Below are 24,594 nucleotides of genomic sequence, written 5' to 3'. Positions count from 1 at the left end.
CCTTAGTTGTGCTCGCCTCAGCCCCTTAGTTTTTCCTCGCTTTACCTCCTTAGCCTTTGTCCTAAGACCCGTCGTAGGAGCCCGGACGGAAGGAATCCGCTTATTTGGACGCTCCGTGGGCCGATTTGGTTGCGCCTGGGGCCGTCCTGTAGTGCTGGGCTTGCGGTGGGGCGCAGTCACGCAATGTAGGAAAGGGACCGCGTGGGGACAGATCGAGAAGCGCTTTGGCTGCACGTGAGCAGGAGCCGGGTTTTGCCCTCCCGCCCAAATTGGCATTTTTAAGAGCACCTTTCTCTCTTTCTCTCATCTTTTCTACCAAATTAGTATCAAATCTAGAGAAGCTCTATTTCATCTTTCTTCATGGCATAAATCTAGACAAATCTCTCCGGGGTTATTTATGCCTTTGGCCCTCGTTTTTTGCCCAATATGGCAAATCTAGTAGCAATCTAGAAGTCATTATATGATAAATTCAGCGAAGTATAACTCAGAAAACTAAGTATAATATATAGGTGAACCGTACACACAGAGCCAAAAGCAGCCAATAACATGCTGCTAATGTTCACGATAAACTAAGCTGCAAAAATATACAAGATCACGCGATCGCAATGTATGGACAATAAGAAGATTAGGGGATGAATGAACTTGTTCCTTCATTCCTCCTCACATATTTCCTCTGCCGCTCCATCTGTGCAATTCCTCAAGGAAATATTCATTGAACTCCTTCCGCCATAGCAGTGAGGCCAATACACCTCTCCAAAACGGTATGGCCTTCGTGTTCATTTCTCAAAACCGTGAGAGGTCCTATCTCTATCCACACGTAGTGGCCTACTCATCCGCGTATCGTATCATGAGAGTACGCTCTCGATATAAATCCCAAATCCGCGTAGTAGATGGGGCACAAGTTGAATGTGTCCGGGCACACTCGGTGTCGACGGAGATACACCCTAGAGTATACCTGCACTGTGCAGAAGGCATTACTCGCCAATCGTATAGGTGGACCGGATGGAGAGAGCGGCCCGGAGTGTCCACACGGTACACCAATGGTTTGCCCGCCCAAAGCCACACCACCAACAACACAAGCGCGAGATCACCATCCGATCTCCACAAGGTAGAACTTCCGACGTCCAAGTTCTGGAAATGAAAATTAGTGTCTCCATCTCGACAAAGGTTTCGCGCTGCTCGTAACCAGAGGACTGGTGCACATCTATTCTTCCGATCTCAAATTGTCCGCAGCCATCGCGACATAGCCTACCATTGAACGGGGCAATGCAACGGAAACCATGGTTCTGGATCGAAAACCTTTCCCTTCTCCCGAACTCCCCACCCTCATTTATATCCTTAGTTGGAGTGCTCTCATCGACCCAACCAATTTCCGGCGGCATGTGTGTAACGAAGACTATAGCCGGGGATTTGATAATAACACTCGATTTCTGAAAAACAGATGGCATCTCATGCTCAAACATCGTGTTCGATTTCTTTGGAGGGGTTCACGCATCAGATTGTGCAAGTGGGTGCTTCCTCGGGCATGTCGATGACGCTACGGGAAAAGCCGACGAAGTAGAATCTAAAATATATTGAAAAGATAACATCCAGCACTAAGATTGAAAATAAGATCCATGGTGACGCCTACGGGAAAAGCCGAGAATTTGAACCTGTACGAATCGCAGCAGATCTATGGTGACGAGCGGATGCGAGATGGAGGAAGATGAACTCGAGCGCTGAAAGGGCGTGGTGGAAGATGATCCATTCGTAAGCAGCACGCCGAGACCAGTAAACCTGAGTGCCCAATTTCATGACTGCCTCATAGCAAGAGCAGCTGTCCACGACTCCCTTTGCGCAACAAGCATTCAGCCGATCTTGAAGTGGTCCAATCAGCCGTAGAGACCGGCCCGGCTCACGAGTGCGTCGCTGGATGCGCTGGCTGTTTCGGATGTCGCGCCTCTGAGGCTGACGGCTCTGGCGCTGACTGGCCTTGCGCGACGGGCTCAGCGGCGGACGGGCCCGAGGCTGACTGGGCTCGGGAGGCGACAGCCGCTGCGCATTCTTCTTCCATCACCGGCAGGGGAGGGCAGGGGCCAGACTGTTGTCAGTTTTTGGAGAAGTTGATGGACGAGAGGTGGTTTCTGCGTGGAGCGATAATGAGATGACCGTGTGCAGAGGAGGAGAGAGGGGCTGATGCTGCTCCAGTCATACCGAACACAATGGCACGCTCTCCACGTCGCGCACCGCTGACACGCGCCAACAATGGCACGCTCTTCCACCTGCACCGCAGCCATCGTCTGGGCCCCAACTAGCCTGGGAAATTCTAGATACTCATGCATACCTCGAGTCACATACTAGTACTTTTGTATGCTCAGTTTCTCACTTGATGCATACGAAGCATGCAATATACTCAGCTTCACCTCAATGGCTGGATACGCAGAGTCAACAAATGATTAACTAGTTACAATGAGTTATTCAATGTCAAAAATTCTAACCAGGAGTGGCACTTACTCATGGAGTCTTTACCACAAATCTTCACTTCTCAAATCATAGATAAACTGCGAGATAAATCAAGTTTCACCACAAATTGCCACTTCTCAAATCACTTAGTAGCTATGAAGGTGCATGGTTTTCCACAATAGCCTCTACCCAAAACAGCCTTTCCTCCCAAAACATACTTGTCCGAATGAGACCATAATTTTCACACTATGTAGATTTGCATTGCAAATAGTTTGAGGTGAAGCCAAGATGGGTTTCATTGCACAAAACACGTATTTTCCATTTTTTAAATCATCACATTTGAACTCCTTAGTCTGCTTACTACTCACTTGCCCTTGTTCCTTGATACTACCCGCTTTGCCTCTCCTCCTTCACAAACTTCCGCGTACGCCCAACATTGCCCTTCGATTGGTCTCAGAACACCATGTCACGCTGGATCGCTGTCTCACTCACCGCTGATCTGATGATCTAACGGGCAGGATAACCCCTATTCCTCTCCTCCTGGTCGGGCCACCACCTTCTCTCTCTCGTCATTGCTTCTGTTAGCTTCTCACTTAAAGTTTGGTTTTTCGCATTATTTTTCACGAGCTAAATTATAGAACTCTTTTCAGGCATTACTTTTCACGTTGCTAAAATGATAAAACCATCACCGATTTGTTGTAGCTAACATTTTCAATGCACAAAATGATACACCATCACCCATTTCAGTACTCAATACTTTCACGCATAAAATGATAAACCATCACACGCATTTTGTTGTAGCCATTACTTTTCACTGTAACAAAAATGATAAACCATCACCGATTTTAGTTGTAGCCATTACTTTTTCACGCACAAAAATGATAAACCATCACCCATTTGCTGTAGCCATTACTTTTCACGCACAAAATGATACACCATCACCCATTTCGTAGCCATTACTTTTCACGCAAAAAATGATACACCATCACCCATTTCTTGTACCCATTACTTTTCACGCAAAAACGATAAACCATCACCGATTTCTTGTAGCCATTACTTTTCACGCACAAAAATGATACACCATCACCCATTTCGTACCCATTACTTTTCACGTAAAAAAATGATAAACCATCACCGATTTTGTTGTAGCCATTACTTTTCACGCACAAAAATGATAAACCATCACCGATTTGTTGTAGCCATTACTTTTCACGCACAAAAATGATACACCATCACCCATTTCGTAGCCATTACTTTTCACGCAAAAATGATACACCATCACCCATTTCTTGTACCTCATTACTTTTCACGCAAAACGATAAACCATCACCGATTTCTTGTAGCCATTACTTTCCTTTTAGGCATTACTTTTCACGAGAAATGATAACCATACTCTCACAACGGCCGCCTCTCCTTAATTTATTGTGTATAAACCCCACAACGGTCATCTCTCCTTATTTTATTGTGTAAACCTTACAACAGCCATCTCTCCTTATAAACACCCACACGGCCATCCCTTGTGTCAATAGGTTCTCGCTCTCTCTTCTTTCGCTCACATACACTTTATCCATTGGACCATGGCTTCCACGCCTCGGACGCGGACCGGAAGGGGAAGGGAAGGCGGAAGTGGGAAGTGATCACCATTGCCACCACCACCGCCATGCACCGGCTGATTGACTGGCAGAGGAGTTCTTCATCGTCGTCCATGAAGACCTCTTTGGTCAAGAAGGTACGTACTGCGTCTTCGTACATATATGATGGCATGTGATTAATTATGGTGCATGTTCTAAAAAACCTTTAATTTCGCGTGGTTCCCTAATTTCAAACGGATCGGCGCGATCTTGGCAGGAACTCCCAAAAAATTTGCGGACTATCTTGACGGCAAGGGAGCCAGCCTAAGGTGTATTCATGCAGCACCGATCGCGGTCCTTCGGCCTCTGGACCGTGGAGGTCCTATTTGGACGGCCGACAAGGCCGGATGTACCCCGACAAGGGCTGGGAGAGAAATTGGGCGATCGCGCACGTGTGTGGATTCTTATCGGCCGTTCGTACACTCCCAAATATGAAGGCGATGATGTGCCTCGCTGCGGAAGGTGTTCGATGGAACAATGCGTAGAGTGTACTACTACTACTGCATTTACTTAAGATACTCGACGGGGATGAAAGCGACGACGACGTGAAGCCGTGCATCCATCCCCTTTTGTGTAGGATAATTAAGGGGATTAGACATAATAGCATCAATCTTATCACTCAAGGAGGAGGTTTCTTCAACAGAGTTTACATTCTTACCTTGTGGAGCTCTTTCCGTGTGCCATTCAGAGTAATTTGTCATCATATCATCAAGAAGCTTTGTTGCCGCCCCCAAAGTAATGGACATAAAGGTACCTCCAGCAGCTGAATCCAATAGGTTCCGCGAAGAAAAATTCAATCCCGCATAAAAGGTTTGGATGATCATCCAAGTAGTTAGTCCATGGGTAGGGCAATTCTTCACCAAAGATTTCATTCTCTCCCATGCTTGAGCAACATGTTCATTATCTAATTGCTTAAAATTCATTATGCTACTTCTCAAAGATATAATTTTAGCGGGAGGATAATATCTACCAATAAAAGCATCCTTACATTTAGTCCATGAATCAATACTATTCCTAGGCAAAGATAGCAACCAATCTTTAGCTCTTCCTCTTAAGGAGAAAGGAAACAATTTTAATTTTATAATTTCACCATCTACATCCTTATACTTTTGCATTTCACAAAGTTCAACAAAATTATTAAGATGGGCAGCAAGCATCATCGGAACTAACACCAGAAAATTGCTCTCTCATAACAAGATTTAGTAAAGCAGGTTTAATTTCAAAGAATTCTGCTGTAGTAGCAGGTGGAGCAATAGGTGTGCATAAGAAATCATTATTATTTGTGCTAGTGAAGTCACATAACTTAGTATTCTCAACAGTACCCATTTTAGCAGTAGTAAATAAAGCAAACTAAATAAAATAAATGCAAGTAACTAATTTTTTTGTGTTTTCAATATAGAGAACTAGACAGTAAATAAAGTAAAGCTAGCAACTATTTTTTTGTTGTGTTTTTGATATAAGAGAGCAAACAAAGCAGTAAATAAAGTAAAACAAAGCAAGACAAAAACAAACTAAAGAGATTGGGTGTGGGAGACTCCCCTTGCAGCGTGTCTTGATCTCCCCGGCAACGGTGCCAGAAAAAATGCTTGATGGCGCGTGAGACACACGTCCGTTGGGAACCCCAAGAGGAAGGTGTGATGCGTACAGTAGCAAGTTTTCCCTCAGTAAGAAACCAAGGTTATTGAACCAGCAGGAGTCAAGGAACACGAGAAGGTTGTTGGTGGCGGAGTGTAGTGCGGCGCAACACCAGGGATTCCGGCGCCAGCGTGGAACCTGCACAACACAATCAAAGTACTTTGCCCCAACGTAACAGTGAGGTTGTCAATCTCACCGGCTTGCTGTAAACAAAGGATTAGATGTATAGTGTGGATGATGATGATTGTTTGCGAAGAACAAGAAAGAACAATTGCAGTAGATTGTATTTCAGGTGTAAAGAATGGACCGGGATCCACAGTTCACTAGTGGTGTCTCTCCCATAAGATAAATAGCATGTTGGGTGAACAAATTACAGTTGGGCAATTGACAAATAAAGAAAGCATAACAATGCACATACATATATCATGATGAGTACTATGAGATTTAATCGTGGCATTACGACAAAGTACATAGACCGCTATCCAACATGCATCTATGCCTAAAAAGTCCACCTTCAGGTTATCATCCGAACCCCTTCCAGTATTAAGTTGCAACAACAGACAATTGCATTAAGTATGGTGTGTAATGTAATCAACACAAATATCCTTAGACAAAGCATCGATGTTTTATCCCTAGTGGCAACAGCACATCCACAACCTTAGAACTTTCTGTCACTCGTCCCGCATTCAATGGAGGCATGAACCCACTATCGAGCATAAATACTCCCTCTTGGAGTCACAAGTATCAACTTGGCCGAGCCTCTACTAGCAACGGAGAGCATGCAAGAACATAAACAACATATATGATAGATTGATAATCAACTTGACATAGTATTCAATATTCATCGGATCCCAACAAACACAACATGTAGCATTACAAATAGATGATCTTGATCATGATAGGCAGCTCACAAGATCTAACATGATAGCACAATGAGGAGAAGACAACCATCTAGCTACTGCTATGGACCCATAGTCCAGGGGTGACTACTCACACATCGATCCGGAGGCGATCATGGTGATGAAGAGACCTCCGGGAGATGATTCCCCTCTCCGGCAGGGTGCCGGAGGCGATATCCTGAATCCCCCGAGATGGGATTGGCGGCGGCGTCTCTGGAAGGTTTTCCGTATCGTGGATCTCGGCATCGGGGTTTCGCGACGAAGGCTTTAAGTAGGCGGAAGGGTAGGTTTAGGGGCGACGCGAGGGCCCCACACACCAGGGCTGCGCGGCCAAGGCCTGGGCCGCGCCGCCCTGTTGTGTCGGCGCGTCGTCGCCCCACTTCGTTTCCCTTTCGGTCTTCTGGAAGCTTCGTGGAAAAATAAGACCCTGGGCGTTGATTTCGTCCAATTACGATAATATTTCCTTTGTAGGATTTCTGAAACCAAAAACAGCGTAAAACAAAGAATCGGCTCTTTGGCATCTCGTCAATAGGTTAGTGCCGGAAAATGCATAATAATAACATATAATGTGTATAAAACATGTGAGTATCATCATAAAAGTAGCATGGAACATAAGAAATTATAGATACGTTTGAGACGTATCAGTCCCCCGCTTTCTCCACAGCGTCTTCCAAAAGTAGCTCATAAACTTCACGTCACGATCAGAAACAATAGTCTTCGGGACTCCATGTAGTCGTACAACCTCCCTGAAAAACAGGTTAGCAATATGCGACGCATCGTCGCTCTTGTGGCAGGCAATAAAGTGTGACATTTTAGAAAATCTGTCCACTACCACAAATATAGAATCATGGCCTCTCTTAGTACGCGGCAAACCCAACACAAAATCCATACTAATATCCTCCCAAGGTGTAGTAGGTGCCGGTAAAGGAGTATATAAACTGTGAGGCTTCAGCTTGGACTTGGACTTGTTGCAAGTAATGCACCTCTTCACATACCTGTCCACATCCCGCCTCATCTTTGGCCAATAAAAGTGGCCAGCTAGCATGAGTAGCATCTTCTCACGCCCAAAGTGACCCATCAAACCTCCAAGCATGTGATTCCCGCAATAAGAGCAAACGCACGGACGATTCTGGAACACATAGTTTGTTAGCTCTAAACAAGAACCCATCATGTATGTGATATTTTTCCCATGCTTTACCAATAGCACACAAGCGATATGGTTCAGCAAAATCATGATCAGTAGCATACAAATCATATAGTACTTCTAATCCAGGAATTTTAAGATCAAGTTGAGTTAATAGCATATTCTTCCTAGATAGAACATCAGCAACAATATTATCTTTTCCCTTCTTATGCTTAATAATATATGGAAAAGACTCAATGAACTCAACCCACTTAGCAAGACGCTTATGCAAAGTAGACTGAGCTTTCAGGTATTTTAAAGCTTCATGATCAGAATGTATGATAAATTCTTTTGGCCGCAAGTAATGTTGCCAAACCTCAAGAACTCTAATTAAAGCATACAATTCTTTATCATAGATAGGATAGTTCAACTTAGTACCAGAAAGTTTCTCAGAAAAAATATGCAATTGGGCGACCCTCTTGCATTAACACACCACCAATTCCAATACCACTAGCATCACATTCAATCTCAAATTGCTTATTGAAATCAGGAAGTGCAAGCAACGGTGCATAAGTTAACAATCTCTTAAGTTCATCAAAAGCATGATCTTGGGCTGCACCCCACTCAAATATGACACCCTTTTTAGTCAAGTCAATCAAAGGTGCAGCAATAGTACTAAAGTTGGGCACAAATCTTCTATAAAACCCAGCTAGACCATGAAAACTTCTTACTTGACTCACATTCATGGGAGTAGGCCAATTTTGAATAGCTTCAATTTTAGACACATCTACTTCTACTCCATGCTAGAGACAACATAACCCGTAAATATGACCTTATCTTTGCAAAATGTGCACTTCTCAAGATTACCATAGAGTTTATTATCACGCAACACTTGCAAAACATGTCGAATATGTATAGTATGATCGGATTCATCGCGATCGTAGAATTAATATGTCATCAAAGTACACAACCACAAACTTGCCAATAAATTCACGCAAAACATGGTTCATCAGTCTCATGAAAGTGCTAGGTGCATTAGTCAAACCAAAAGGCATTACTAACCACTCATATAAACCAAATTTTATTTTAAAGGCTGTTTTCCATTCATCCCCTTCTTTCATCCTAATTTGATGATAACCACTACGCAAATAAATTTTAGAGAACACAACGAAGCACCACTCAATTCATCTAGCATATCCTCTAAACGGGGAATAGGGTGACGATATCGAATAGTAATGTTGTTTATAGCTCTACAATCTACGCACATACGCCATGTATCATCTTTCTTAGGAACTAAAATAACATGAACAACACAAGGACTAAGGCTTATGCGGATATAACCTTTGTCGAGTAGCGCTTGTACTTGCTTCTGTATCTCCTTCGTTTCTTCGGGGTTCGTTCTATATGGTGCCCGATTGGGTAGCGAAGCTCCGGGAATCAAGTCGATTTGATGCTCAATACCTCGCAATGGTGGTATTCCTGCGGGTACCTCATCCGGAAACACATCGCCAAATTCCTGCAAAACATTAGAAACACCAAGAGGAAGAGGGGTCATGTCGTTAGAAACCAAAACCGTACCCCTGTACAAAAGCACAAGAGGCATGGCTGTAGGATCCTCGCTAAATTCTCTCATGTCTTCTTTGGTGGCTAATGAGACTAAGGAATTCACTCTCTCACTTTTCGTTATATCACTCACGATATTACAATTCTCTCGCCTATCTAAAGAAGCATCCTCCAAGTTTACTTCAACTTTCTGACGAGACTCATTGACAATTTGTTGTGGTGACATTGGTTGTAAGTTAATTTTCTTGCCCTTGAACTCCAAGTGATATGTATTGGCGCGGCCATTGTGTTGCACCGAACGGTCATAGAGCCAAGGCCGACCCAATAGTAGGTGACACACCGTCATAGGAACCACATCAAAATCAATGCAATCCTTATACGGTCCAATAGCAAATTCAACACGCACCATGTGGTTTACCTTCATCTCACCGTTGTCGCTCAACCACTGAATATAGTATGGATGCGGGTGCGGTAGATACTTCAACTTCAGCTTGGTACACAACTCCTTGCTTGCTAAATTGCGGCAACTCCCGCCATCAATAATGACCTTGCAAGCTTTGTCAGGACCAACTTTCCTTTGTTTGGAACAAATTGCAGCGCTGAGTAGATGCACTAGGCAACACATTAAGAGCACGCTGCGACACAACAATGGTGCGAGCATCAGACATATATGCATCTTCACCATCAGTGTCATAGTCATCATCTTCTGGAGCATTAGGATCAACATCTTCTCCAGTCTCATACTCATTGTCCTCATTGATAATCATGACTTTGCGGTTAGGACAATCTCTCTTGAAGTGACCTTTGCCACCACATGTATGACAAGCCATATCACGGTTACGCGCAGTAGACATGTTAGAACCACTCGTACTTGCAGCAGATTCGGACTTCTTTGTGTTAGACACATTCGAGACCGGCTTGCTAGGCGGAGTAGAGTAAGGTGCAGAGCGCGTCGATGGCGTTGGCGCCGTAGATGGGGGCGCGCGGGTGTAAAATGCCCAGTTCACGTAGCACGTCCCTTAGCCTTTGCTTTGTCAGCCAACTGTGATTCAGCTTCTCTTGCATGATGTAACAATTGATTCATATTGGTGTAACTGTAGTGACGAACAATGCCTTTGATATCATACTTCAAACCGTTGAGGAAACGCTGCATTGTCATCTCGAGAGACTCACGGACACGGACACGCTGCATAAGCATCTCCATCTTCATGTAATATTGATCCATAGTCTTCACACCTTGTCTCAATAGGGTCAACTTATCAAATATATTCCGCAAGTAATTTGTAGGCACAAAGCGAGAAGTCATCGCCTCCTTCATAGCACGCCATGTGCGTATAGGTTGCTCACCATCCTCATCTCGGTTACGAACAAATGCATCCCACCAACGCAATGCATAGCCAGTCAAATTCGGAAGAAGCAAGCTTGATCTTCCTATCTTCAGTGTAGTGAGGATGTAAAGTCCATAACTTCTCAATCTTGAGCTCCCAAGTGAGGTATTCTTCAACATCAGCACCTCCTTCAAACTTGGGTATAGAAAACTTGGGCTTACCCAATCCATCTTCCTCATCATGTCCACGACCATTGCGGCCAAGTGGAGCCCATCCTCGAGGACGATTACCACGTGGCGCACCACGAGCATTGTGTGCGTCATCTTGAAGCTCAGGATCTTCGTCATCGTCATGTTGTTGTTGTGCGGTCAAATTCTCAATAGCCAGACGCATATCTGCAAGACTGCGCTGTATATCCGTCATTTGATCTTTCATTGTAGTGACGGTCTCACGTGTAGTATCCAACTTCTGGGAAATCCCTTGGACCGTTCCCTTAAGCTCAGCAATTGGAGTGCGGAATTCACGTCGCATCTCATTACGAAGGGCTTCAAACTCCCTCCATGTGATGATATCTGCAGAATCCTTGTTTTCCTGGTTAACAATTTTGTGATCACTAGCAGACATGGTTAGTAGATTAGTGCACTAAATCAAAAATATATGGTGGTACTCTCACAACTCACTCAAAAACTGATAAGAAAAGGAAATCTTACCGTTCCAAAGTAAATTAGTGTTCCTTACCACTTGTAGTAACAACTAGTGCACGGATGTAGCGAAGCGAATATCAAGGGTATAAGACAAATCACATGGCAAAGCAGGATATATGTGGGGCTGTAGGTAGGCTACTTATTTGCACCAATAACAAGCTCTAGCGCTGACCGTAGACAACCAATGATACTCACACAAGGCGATATAATGGGGCAATGCAACTATATGTAGGAAAGGTTGCAATGCACTAGAGAGACGCTAGCAAAGCTCAACGAGACAGGCACAAGATTGCTCAACTACGGGTGCAGTAAAGTAAACTTAGGCCTTCACTTGATTCAACTAGCACTTCACTTTTTTTTTTGGATTTTTCTATTTGTAACGCAGCTATGTAGCTCTTTTTGCTTCTTTTCAATTTTCTGTTTTTTACACAACTCCTTGATAACACGGCCAACAAGATATGCAAAGCGCCAAAACCCTAATGAGCAGCCTATCGAGCGGTAAAACTAGTCTCTTCTGAGGAAGTTCCTAGTCACTTTATATCGATAGGCTGTGTCTATGGTTGGAAACAGGCACACTGTACGCTATGTGGACTCGAAGTAACAAAAACTGAAACTAGATGATAATAGATACTCAAACCCTCACAATACTAGATGTAGGAAAAAGATACGCAAAAACAACTACGAAAAGCAACTAAAACTTGAAATTAGTGCAATCTAAGGCTATGGCAAACCCTAACCCTAATATTTTTGGCTTTTTTTTTGGATAGGAAAACACTCACAACTCAACTATGGGGTGGATTATGGATGGCTTACCGAGGAAAACTGGAAATCTGATACCAAGATGATGATCCAAATAACAACCAAGAAAGATGATGCAAGGATGCAAAGGTTTGAGCTCTCCAAAGGATACGATCGAGTTACTCACTCGAGAGCCCTCTTGATAGTACGGCAACTAAACTATAAACCGGTCTTCAACTACATTGTGAGACCGGTGAGAAAGAAATCCTATCAAGAGCTAACCTTAATCTTGCACATTCCACTTGAGCTCGATGATGACGGTCTTGACCGCAACAATATGGAACACCTTTCTTGATTGTGCTTGCTTGACGAAATCTTGTGGATTGCTCCCCCATAACCCATCATGGGAGAACTTCTTCTTCGTCACATCTTCTCATATCCATGATCACCATATGGATGGCAAGATTCAAGCAAAGGATCTTTTCGAGATGTCTCATCTTGAAGTTACACTTTATTTCTTCATTCTTCATCATGTTGATGTCTTAAAGTTAACTTTGAGGGCTCACTTCATCTTCAAGACATACTTGACACTTGATCTTCTTCATTTGCTTCTTATTGCAATCTTGAAGCCAACATATGGTTCAAGCATTACCTATGGATAAGTCCTACAAATATAACTCAATGCAAACATTAGTCCATAGGGATTATCATTAATTACCAAAACCACACATGGGGGCTCCATGCACTTTCACGGAGGGATGCATTGTCATTCTTGAAGCAGTGATATCTCAAGATTTATGGATTTGACATTCATTCTTTGGCATGACCGGTTGCAAAATGACATCAATGTGTTGCACCGCTCTCCGATTTTCAACAGGCTTATGCAAGGCAAAGCTGCTCAGATGAGGTACCAGATCAATGAAAATGAATATTACAAGCCATATTATCTTGTGTATGGCAGCTATCCTAAGTGGGCCACATTAGTGAAGACAGTCCGTAATCCAAACATAGAGAAAACGAAGATGATTGCCACGATGCAAGAAGCTACCGAGATTTGGTGTGCTCCAAGCTCGGTGGGCAATTTTCCGTCACCCGCCAATAACTGGTTGCTGAAGACCATACAAGAGGTGATTACCTGTTGCGTGATCATGCATAACATGATCGTTGAGGACGAGCGTCCGGATGGCCGCAATGAGCACCTATGAGATTTCTAGGGTGAGCTGATTGCGTCAATTCGTGGGGCATCAACTGGCAGCAATATATGCATACGAATGTTGAAGTCACTGAGAACCTCATGTCCAAACGCCTAGAAAAGATTTGATTGAGCATCCTTAGGCATTAACTGGCCATGAATACATTTCATAGTCATCAATATCTCTCATTTTCATGTAGACTTTTAAATATTTAGATGTAACAACTGAGTCTTTAAACCTGTTTATTTTGCTATTTGAACATCTAAATTTGTGTCCGCGGGTCAAATGCGTCGATCCGTTGGGAGCACCCTAGACGCAACGCGTAAAAATAAACGAACGAGACGCAGCCGTTTAGGTTTTCGATTTGTGTCGACCCGTTGAAGTTGGAGATGTCCTTACGCTAACAACTCGCCACTACTAGATCTTGAGCTTCCCCCGAGCGTCTCCACGACCTCGGCCATCCTTGACTCCACCGCGTTCAGGGAGCGCGACATGGCAGTCTCGACTCATCAGGCCAGTCGAGCTCTCGGCCAAAACTGCACGATTCTGACAGCCTGGCCCCACGTGCCCGTCCCGTTCCGTCCAACCGAGCATCTCGCTCTGACTCATCAATCTCCCTATTGAAGTCGCCGTCCTTCCCACGGAACCGCCGACGCCACCGCAGCAACAAACGGTTCGCCCCGTGACAACGGCACACACCACCGCATCTCCGTCCTACTCCTCCTCCTCGCGCGATGGCTTCCGGCGCCGTCGACGCGGCGGCTGAGGCCGTCGCCGCGCTCGGGATCTCCGCCGGCGGCGGCGACGAGTGGGCCCAGCCGTCGCCCGCGCTGCGGCGGAACCTGCACCTCCTCTCCCACGACCAGGTAACCAAACCCCGCCGCCACTTCTTGCACTCCTACCACTACTGCTACCAGTAGCCATATGCGGTTATCATATCATCTTCCCGCTCTCGTACCCCCCGTTGCAAATCCAGTGCCTTTTGGGTAGTTTACAGTACTTCACACGATGTGATCGCAAGATGCTAAGAGCAGGTCTAACAGACCCCGTAAAAGGGGCAAACCCGTATAATAACCGCCGGTTTGAGGGTTTCGCGTCTACCCGGCCGTCTAGCACGCCCCGTAAAAACGGCCCCCGAATCGTTTTTGCTGTTTTCGAGTACGGGGCGGGTCCTCGCCCCTACTTGTGCGGGGTGGGAGCGGGGATAGTGGGCGAAACCACTATCGCCCACTCCACTGCGCGGGAAGCATTTCGCCGAAGCCAACTGCCGCCGCCGCCGCCCGATCTCCTCCCCGCGCCATTCCCGGCCGGATCCGGCCGCCATGGACCGTCCGCAAGAGCCGCCTACCGCCGGCGGTCCACCTCCCTCGGGCGCGGTGGTTGATGTCCCCGTCGGAGGTCCGCCGGCCGCCGGCGTCGTGTCGGCCACGATCGCCTCCGCCATCCCGTCGAAGAGGAAGAGGATCCCGAAGCAATTCTTCGAATCGGCGCCGGCGGCCGCCGATTCAGCGGGCGAGCGCCGCCGGCTGCCAAGAAGACGGGCCGGGTGAAGACCAAAGCCGCCGGGCCGAGGGTGTGGCGCCGGCCAAGGTGCGGACCAAGGCAATCAGCCGCATCGGCCTCGCGCCTCCGCCGGCCTCCAAGGTCACGACCCCTCCTCCGTCCGTTCCGGCCGTTGCGGTGCCCGCGCCGCCCGCGCCGCCGCCAACCACCATCGACGTAGACAAGGTGTTCGATGTTGAGTCCACAACATCGTACATGGACATGCTCAACGATTCCGCGGTGAATTTGGACGCCGGTATCGGTGCATTCGATGGGGAGTGCAATGTTGAAGAGATTGATGAGGAGGAGGAGGATGAGGGTGACGAGGAGGAGGTGTTTGAGGTTGATCCGGCTGCCGCCGGTTCTTCGTCGACGCCGAGCCACGCACGGCGAACTACGGCGAGATCGAGGACGTCATCTTGGTCCGTGCTTGGAGCAAGGTGGGGATGGATGCGTGCACCGGAGTGGACCAAGGCGGCAAGCGCTATTGGCGGCGCATTGAGGATCGGTACCACCAGCTGAAGCCTCGCACGAAGAGCATGGCGGACAGATCCTACCGCTCCCTTGAAGGCCGATGGAACATCATCAAGCCGGCTTGTTCTCGTTGGAGTGCCTGCCATGGATCAAGTGGCCGACAACCCTCCTAGTGGATGCGTGCCGGAGGACTACGTAAGTTTTCCTTGTGTTGATGATGTGTTCATGATGTGGAAACATCTCCTCATAGTATTGTTGTGCAGCCCAAGTATGCTCAAGGTAGGTACAAGGACATGGCCGGCTCAAAGAACAAGGAATTTCAATTTGAACATTGCTTTTCCATCCTTCAACATCTTCCTAAATGGAAGTTGCGGGACAACGAGCCAAAGTGCAAGAAGGAGGCACTTATCACCATGGATGATGAAGCGGACGACATGAGGGGAGAAACACCGGCAAGCCCGAGGGCAACAAGAAGGCCAAGGAGAGGGTCAAGGTAGAACTTGAAGCAGACTAGCTTCCGGGAGAAGTTGGATCAACTCATGAAGTCCAAGGAGGCATTGACGATGAAGACGTTGGAGACCAAGCTCATCATCACCGACAAGAAGAGTGTGGTGAAGCTTGCCAAGGTGCAAGCAAGGAAGGAGCTTGACATGAAGATGATCGCAGCCAAAGAAGCCAAGGCCATGAAGGAGCTCTTGGCCGAGGAGAGGGAAATCATGATGATGCGCACCGACGGCATGGACGAGGATCAGCCGGCGTGGTGGAAGGAGACCAAGGCGGACATCATTGCGAGGAAGAAGGCTGCGCGTCAAGCTCGTGATCAAGGTGAGTCTCCGGCGAGCGGTGGCGCCGGTGGTGATGGATCCGTTGATGGTTGATCACATTTGGGAATTCCGTGGCTTGAACATTGCCTATGATCGTGTTGTCATGTTAAAACTATGAATTATGCATCACATATTTTGGATGTGCTATGTTTGATGTCAAATTGTTGTGCAAATTTCTGTCTAAAACCCTGTTTTGAGGGGCCAAAAACTCGGACGAGCTAGCAGAGCCCGTATCCCCACCCCGTAAAACAGAATATTCTGTTTTACGGGGTGGGGATACGGGCTCTGCTAGCTCGCCCGAGTTTTTGGCCGGCGAAATCCGGATACAGGGCCCTTTACTCGTGTTATACGGGGCGAAAAAATACGGGGCCTGTTAGACATGCTCTAATAGTGGAGTTCGCACTATCTGATGCACACAATAATTTAACGCTGGTACGGCTAACTACTGCCTCGGCTTAGTTCCCTCACGTGGTGATGCTGATTGCCTTGCCTTGCCTTGCCCGGCCCACCCTCACCTGCTGCAAAGTTAACAGAGCCTCCTGGAAATGCGATTCCGTCCCTACTGTACTCTCATCCTGCTAACTTCTGAACATTGGCTTGACCGAGCATACGTTACGCTCTTTGATTTGTGTGTACAAGCGGCAGTTCATTCATGGAAATACGGTGGATTATAGCGCACATTGTTTGAGCTTGAGTTTTATGTAATACCTGTTGCCCTGTGGTTGTAGGTCGAACTTGCCAAGATGCTGCTGAGTGAAGGCCAGGGGCACCTGTTTGAGCACTGGCCGGAACCGGGTGTCGATGATGACAAGAAGAAGAGCTTCTTTGACCAGGTTTGTCTTTGCTGTATCCATGGAATATTTCAGTGCCAGAGTCACATGGATTCATAGTCTTTGCACTGAGACCCTACCAGAAGATACAGCTACATGCTTTATTGTGACAAGTTTTAATACGAGAGCAACTTGTCTGCTACTCGTACTATATTTCTATCGGAAGTTAACAAGTTTCATAAGCATAAAAAATTAAGATTGTTTCTTTTCCTGCTAAAGTTTCCACTGTATAGGTTTGTCGGCTACATTCGAGCTATCCTGGTGGTCTCGCATCATACATCCAGAATGCCAAAAAGCTTTTAGCGGATTCCAAGGCAGGGCAAAATCCATATGACGGCTTCACGCCTTCTGTAAGTCTTGCTGTGCGCCCTTCTTTTCATGAATTTGTTGGGCTGTCTTCAAATGCGCTTTCTTGTGTTGTATATGATCTCAACTGTCAATTCCAGATTCTTGATTGCTTCTTCTTTTTCTGCTCTGAACCATTGTGTACTGGTATGCCTGCTCCTGTATTATCTGAAAGAAATGCATGGTTGTATTTTCAGGTTCCCTCAGGGGAAGTATTGACCTTTGGCGATGAGAACTTCCTGTCGTTGGAAGCAGCTGGGGTAAAAGAAGCACGCAATGCTGCATTCGTTCTTGTAGCTGGTGGGCTTGGTGAAAGACTTGGTTACAAAGGAATTAAGGTAATGTGGCTTGAGTTCCTAATGCAAAACTTATAGCCAAGAATTGGAAAGATTGTCATGTGACCGTATTACAGTTGAAGTTTTTCATTCATAATTTACCATGGGAGCAGGCAGGCATCCATTAATTAGAATACTAAGGAAGCGCTTAATTTTGGAATGCTAAGGAAGCGGATGCTCTAAGTAGATCTAGTGTTTTGCTGTCATGCAGCTGCGGTATTGATTGCTTTATTAGAATACTTCCACTTTCACACCCTATGTTTATGCTATAGTTTTTCTTCTTCTGCATTTGCTGGTTAGCACTACCGCACATCGTGCCAGACATAGAACATAAAACACTGCTCAGAGCAAAATTTACGGATGTACAATGAACAATAAGAAATACTGAAATCCATCTTCACAAACCAATAAGGTGCACAGACTTTTAATTAAGATAGGATTAAGGACGCTTGAGTATCACTAGCTTTGGCCTTTGGAGCCCATTATCAACTTTTAAGACGATCGTACAGATAATTTCATTGGTCTTATTGCTTGGTAGCAACATCTAAATCATTCCCTGTGGACATATATGGTTTTTGTTGAATGATCTTGACTTCAAGCAAAGCTTATGAAAGTACCATCTCACTGATTTTATTAGTTATTTCATTGCACAGGTAGCACTCCCCAGGGAAACAACCACTGGGAAATGTTATCTTCAACATTACATAGAGTCTATCCTGGCTTTACAAGAGGCCAGCTGCAAACTGGAAGGTACGTAGACTATGGTACATGTGCAATCTATTAGTCACTTGCTAGAATTTTTATGATTTCTGTCATCGTTGATTATTTTCTCACTGATACTTTTTGTATATTTCCTATTGTACTTTTCGTTATTCATTGTTTTTAGTACCAAATGTTTTGTAACTCGTTAATAATATTTTGATTTTCGCGGTAGGCACTGGCTTGCTTTAGTTGAAATTTTTCTTGAAACAAACTACCAGTTTTTACAACAATGATGTTGGAAGTATTTCTCTGCTATGTTTCCTGTTGGTTGGTGTGACTGGCCTGAATGAGCTAACCTGAGGTTGTAGAAGTAACTTGAATGGTTGTTGTTATCATGTAAAGAAATGTTGACATTGAAATACATATCATAGAATGCAACTTTGTATTTATACAACTAATTTGTACTTAAACTAGACCAAGATGTACTTAGGCCAGGTTAAAGAACTGCATAAGATAAGATAAGTTACTGTTAAACCAGGCTTCCTTGGTATCTGATTTCTAATTCTATCCGCGCATTGATAGTATAGAATTGCACCTCTCCTTTTCCCAACCTTATAGATCTTTAGAGAACATGTTGGATAAAGAAACATAAAATTTTGCGTTTGTTGTAAATGGCTCATCTGGCATGATTTTAAAATTCTGACATTGCGTTAACTAATTAATATTCATTCTTTGAGTGTGCAGGGGGATGTGATACGAAGATCCCATTTGTTATTATGACTTCGGATGATACGAATGCACTGACCATCAAGCTTTTGGAATCGAACTCCTATTTTGGAATGGAACCATCACAAGTCAAAATTCTAAAGCAGGTGGCTGTCTATTTTGCTTTTTATACTATGTGATTCTTAGGGGCAAAAAACATATACAGCTGTTACTATTGGTGCTGACTGATTCTTGCTTGTTTCAGGAAAAAGTGGCATGTCTAGCGGACAATGATGCAAGGCTTGCATTAGATCCAAATGACAAGTACAAGATCCAGGTGCTAATTTGTTAGAATGATCATTAATACTGGGGTTTAAAGTGTGTGACGTCTTATTGTTGTTTTTGTCTTCTTGAGTTTGCACTTGTCTTAATTCTGTTTCGTGATTGGCAGACAAAGCCACATGGGCATGGAGATGTTCATTCTCTTCTTTATTCAAGTGGTTTACTTGAGCAATGGTATGCCTGTTGATTCAAGAGGTGTTTCTCATTCAAGAAACTTTCTCAATCAGAAAAGTTGGCTTGTTTGAAGACAAATAACTGTTAACTGAAATATTAGTAAAGCATAATCAATCAAAGATCAACCACGTACACATAGATTTTATGAACATTGTTTTCTGTTACTTCACCTTTTTTTTTTACAGGAAGAGTAAAGGGCGGAAATGGGTTCTCTTTTTCCAGGACACAAATGGGTTGCTCTTCAATGTTTGTACAATGCCCTTTTTGACTGTATTTTAATTGGGAAAACACTTAGGGAACTGGAAACTTAGTTCTACCATCTTTTTGTAGGCAATACCATCAGCGTTAGGTGTCAGTGCTACAAAGGGATACAATGTTAATTCTCTCGCAGTTCCTCGAAAGGCAAAGGAAGCCATTGGTGGAATAACCAAACTTACTCATGTTGATGGTAAATTTGCTATATTCACGTCATTTCATGTGAGCTTTCCTGATAGGTGGACAATAATGTTATGAATCAAATAGTGATTCTAGAGTAGACCAGTATGGTGGAAATCAATAAAAATACCATCGTTGTTCAAACATATTTATGCTATCGCTATTGTTCAGCTTGTTCTGTACTGTCCATTTAATCTACGATTATGACAGAAGAATGCATTTTCACACGTTTTTTTCACTTATGTTCAACTATTTGTTCTGTCAAATTGACTTGGATGTGTTCTTATGTGTAGGTAGAACAATGGTGATCAATGTTGAGTACAATCAACTTGATCCACTCCTTCGTGCAACTGGGCATCCTGATGGAGATGCAAATAGTGAAACAGGCTACTCACCATACCCTGGAAATATAAACCAGGTAACAGTTATGTTAAAACACTTGAGATTTGTCTTCCTAATGATTTTTTGCTTCATTGGGTCTTAAATACTGAAAATATGGCGGTTAACCTGTTAATTAAGATCATTAGTGTGATCTTTTAGTGTAGTATCAACACCACAATGACATACATGTAAAAAAAAACACTACAGTCAGATACCATAGGTGTTGCTGTCATAAATTTTAGTATAACTGCTGATTAACATTTTACATGTTCTCCATTGTTCTGAAAATGAACAACACTCTCTTGTGAGCTTTTGTATGCATAATATCTTGGAGCTTCCTTTTTTATGCTGACTATATATGCTGCCCTTTTGCAGTTGATACTGGAGCTTGGGCCGTACATTGAGGAGCTCAAGAAAACACATGGTGCCATTTCTGAATTTGTAAATCCAAAGTAATTATTCAGCCCATTTGCTCCAAAGACTTAATATTTACAATGCTAATTATTGCAACAAGTATCTATCCACTTTCAGTTCAGTTTTTGAGGGTTGTTTCTGTCAGTTCAGCCTGGGCATTCCCGGTTTCTACTGGTTTGGGAGGTTTCCTCAAACCACACCGTTGCACCTGGTTCTAAACGGTTTGGTCCGGTGTAAACCACTAAAATATGCTAGGGCATCACGGTTTGGTTTGGCTTGGTCCCAGGTTTTATACGGTTCAAAACTGGCTGCACCGTGCGTTGAGGAGGCACGCGAACGGCGCCGACCTGAGCCTCCGCCGAACGCCGCTGGGAAGATGGCGTTATCTGAGTTGCCCTGGCCGTCGCCGCCTCACCTCCTCCGAACGCTGCTGGGAAGATGGCGTTATCTGAGTTGTCCTGGCCGTCACCGCCTCGCCTCCTCTGGCGCCGAGCCCACTCCCCTCCGGTCCGTCGCCGCCTTGCCCTCGCCGGCGTCGAGGCCGCTCCGCCGGTGGCTCCTGCTTCCGTCGCAGCCCCGGTGCCCTGAGCCTCCGCCGAACGCCATGCCGTCGCTTCCGTCGGCCGTCGCGCCGGATTTGTGAGATACAGATGCGGCGGCGCAGCGCCTCTGTTCGGTGCGATGGGGAATACGGTGCGGTGCGGGTTTGGCTGGGTCGAAACCAGTTGAAACCAGCGAGTGATATTTTTCGTACGGGTTGACTGGGTTGCTGGGCCGAACCGGATACAAACCGGAGAGGCGGTGCGGTGCGGTTTGGGCTCACGGTTTGAACGGTTTTAAACCAAACCATGCCCAGATTGACTGTCAGTGGTCATTTAAGGTTGCAGAATGAACTTGTTCCTGGTTTTGCTCTTCCTCTTTTTAACCTAATTCATTAGTGTATATATTTTTTTTTGCATTATGCAGCACTTGCTGTTAAAAAAATTCCTCTCTTTGATATCGATTCATCGGTGTACATAAAGTTATCTTATCTGCCTGATAACATGTGTTTTCATACTATCTTCTTAGTTGCATCATTGATTTAAGAGTTTACAACTTATCTCAGAAGTACTGTTTTTAATAATATCGAAGTCTGTTCATATATCCTGATGTGATATTGTCAGTTTTGTTGACCAGAACTCGGAGTACTTTATTCTAATTTTATTCTACTTTCATCATTTTCTCAATTTAGGTATACTGACTCTACCAAGACAGCATTCAAATCCTCCACTCGTCTTGAGTGCATGATGCAAGACTATCCAAAAACACTACCTCCAACTGCGAAAGTTGGTTTTACGGTAAGGAACATCTTACAGCTGAGGCCTCCCTTGAAAGAATGCTTTTTTTTCTTAGCTGACCGACTATAACTTTTTGATTATATATCTTGCACTAGAAGCATGTCGCTGCTTCCCAGTACTTCCTTCACATTTGGTCTTTCCAAATCTTACTATGTTGGATATGGTGAATCTGAATCTAATCTGTCATAAGTAATGCTGGTGTACGTAATTAGGTATGCAGTCAACACCTACATATCAGATCTGCAGACTCAAACTGGTGGACTTTGTATGCCACATAGATTAGAGGGGGTTCGGATTATCTGTGTTAGCTGTAGTCTCTTCACAGAAGTTAGTATTACATCTGTATGATCTATGTTGAGACCATCTTGTTTCGTACCGTAGAGTTGTATACCTTCCCTACAGTAAACCACCCACATGCTTATAGAAGTAGGCACGTACAATCATACAGCTGATTTTGTTTTCTTACAGGGATGGCATCATAACTGTACATGGTCCTTACATTGATCCTATTAGTAATTTGGTATATATGAGTCAGATGCAAAAGAAGAAAGTTCTCTCTTGGGTGATTAGGTTTCGTGTCCTTACTGTTCTGTTCTCATTCCTTGCCCTTTTTCAATGTAGGTGATGGATACTTGGCTTGCATATGCTCCTGTAAAGAACAATCCTGAAGATGCAGCTAAAGTATGATTTCTTCCCTTTACACTGAATTTTATATATTTTGCATCACATATACGTCTAAACCTGCATATGAAGCATTTATGATTGGTAGGAAGAGGGCTTGATCTGAATTTATGGTCGTATTGAAGAATTGTGATCCAAGTTAAAGTATGTATCCTGATAGCCATGTTAGTTGTCAGTACTGACTTTGCCTTATTGTGACACGCCGAGAACTAAAGATCCTCTTCACTCTTATGATGCCATTTGTATTTCATATGCACATTGATGTCATTATCCTCGATTAATTTTTTGCACTAGGTTACTATTATACACATGTTATGCGAGAGCCATACTTCAGTTTCTAAGCTGTTGGCTTTGGTATTTCTTTATTTGAGAAGTCTACAATATACCTGATGTAGGTTCCAAAAGGCAATCCTTTTCACAGTGCAACCTCAGGAGAGATGGCAATCTACAGGGCAAACAGCCTTATTTTAAGAAAGGTGATGACATTAGCAGGCACTTAATCCTTGTCAACTTGCTTGCGTTCCAGCTCAACAAGCTTCTTTCTCCCCTTCTTTTACAGGCTGGTGCACAAATATATGACCCCGTAATCAGCACTTTCAACGGTCAAGAGGTGGAGGTTTGGCCACGCATAACCTGGAGCCCGAGGTGGGGTCTGACATTGAAGGACGTCAAGCAAAAGGTGAATGGAAACTCTTCAGTATCCCAGAGATCAGTTTTGGTAATCAATGGCCAGAACGTGATCATCGACGGTCTTTCCTTGGACGGCGCTCTTATTGTCAACTCCGTCGATGAAGCAGAGGTAACATGAAACACCGGTAACTGAAAGAAAACTAGCAAATTTCTGTGGTTACTGTCATCTTAGCGGTGAATTCTTTGTTACCGCAGGTCAAAGTCACCGGTCACATAGAAAACAAGGGCTGGCCTATCCGGCACATCGACTATAAGGACACCTTGGAGAAGGAAGAGACCAGGATCCGCGGATTCAAGTTTGAGAAGGTTGAGCAGCTGGAGGTGAACTATACCGAGCCTGGGAAGCATTGCTTGAGTTCATGAACAACCATAACGGGTTGACACATGATCCCTGCCAATTTGCAGCTGGGAATAGTACAGTTGTGGGTACCATACCTTGTCCTCCTAATATTGGGTGGCGTTCACTGTTGTAATAATAGCAATAAGCTGAAACCATTCTTTGAACTTGCAGGGGTAATAAGGAGCAGGGCTGCTTCACCAACCAGGCAGTCCTAATGTGAATTTGTAACTAGTGGCCATTTACTTGTCTCTGTAAAGTAAAGGAAGTTAATAGTTTTTGCATATGGTTGGTATGTGAGGCTGATTTATTGTTTTTTTGTACTTGACACTTTGCACAGAAAATAAAGATTGGTAGGTGCTTTTGCGTTCAATAATGGAGGCTCTCTTTGCGACTCGTGGAACTGTCTGAATACTGCTGGAATTGATTTGAAAATAAAAGACAAGACCGATAGCTAGCAATTAAATCGAGTATAAAATGATAAATACTTTGAAAAATAATACTAGTTAAAAGATGCTTGAAATCTGGAGGCGGACAATGTGCCTCAGCCGTAAACAGAACACCTTTTGCTGGTCCACTAACCTCATCTAAAACCTAACCCAACAGATTTGAGGAATTCTGCAAATTGTTCTACGCTAAACATCAATGTTTTCCGAACAAATACATAAATGAAGTAAATATCTTCTACTGTATTCATGCAAGGACGCGCTTATATGTCTCACAGTGTATTGCAAACCATATTGGACAAAACAGATGGGTACTATTACAAACCATACGAGACACCTAAGCT

General features: G+C 44.5%; 1 protein-coding gene across 3 annotated transcripts; it reads left to right on the top strand.

Annotated features, from left to right (window-relative positions):
- The first annotated feature begins 13,990 nt into the window (after positions 1-13,990).
- On the top strand, positions 13,991-24,018 carry LOC124692501 (UDP-sugar pyrophosphorylase). Of its 3 annotated transcripts, none has more exons than XR_006999564.1 (18): positions 13,991-14,122; positions 16,825-16,929; positions 17,160-17,276; positions 17,469-17,609; positions 18,260-18,356; positions 19,053-19,180; positions 19,279-19,350; positions 19,465-19,529; positions 19,715-19,775; positions 19,860-19,977; positions 20,258-20,382; positions 20,721-20,797; positions 21,991-22,096; positions 22,718-22,777; positions 23,173-23,253; positions 23,337-23,576; positions 23,663-23,889; positions 23,979-24,018. XR_006999564.1 is itself a non-coding variant. In XM_047225891.1 (17 exons), the coding sequence occupies exons 1-17, from the start codon at positions 13,991-13,993 to the stop codon at positions 23,828-23,830; spliced, it is 1,893 nt and encodes a 630-aa protein (XP_047081847.1). In that variant the 3' UTR covers positions 23,831-24,012. The 3 variants fall into 3 exon arrangements, 1 of the variants encoding a protein (XP_047081847.1); XR_006999563.1 differs by having other exon boundaries at positions 23,663-23,893; XM_047225891.1 differs by having other exon boundaries at positions 23,663-24,012.
- The last annotated feature ends 576 nt before the right edge of the window (positions 24,019-24,594 follow it).

This window comes from Lolium rigidum, chromosome 2 (assembly GCF_022539505.1).
Source record: "Lolium rigidum isolate FL_2022 chromosome 2, APGP_CSIRO_Lrig_0.1, whole genome shotgun sequence".
Classification (NCBI taxonomy): Eukaryota; Viridiplantae; Streptophyta; class Magnoliopsida; order Poales; family Poaceae; genus Lolium; species Lolium rigidum.
Note: the sequence above shows the minus strand (reverse complement) of the source record. Positions and strands in the feature narration are given on the sequence as shown.

What these genes read in the sequence shown, in the direction of transcription:
- LOC124692501 (XM_047225891.1), top strand. Translation starts at nt 13,991, where the DNA reads ATGGCTTCCGGCGCCGTCGACGCGGCGGCTGAGGCCGTCGCCGCGCTC. An exon ending in CAAACTTACTCATGTTGATG is followed by an intron (nt 19,978 to 20,257) that starts GTAAATTTGCTA and finishes TCTTATGTGTAG; the next exon opens with GTAGAACAATGGTGATCAAT. An exon ending in ATCCTGAAGATGCAGCTAAA is followed by an intron (nt 22,778 to 23,172) that starts GTATGATTTCTT and finishes TACCTGATGTAG; the next exon opens with GTTCCAAAAGGCAATCCTTT.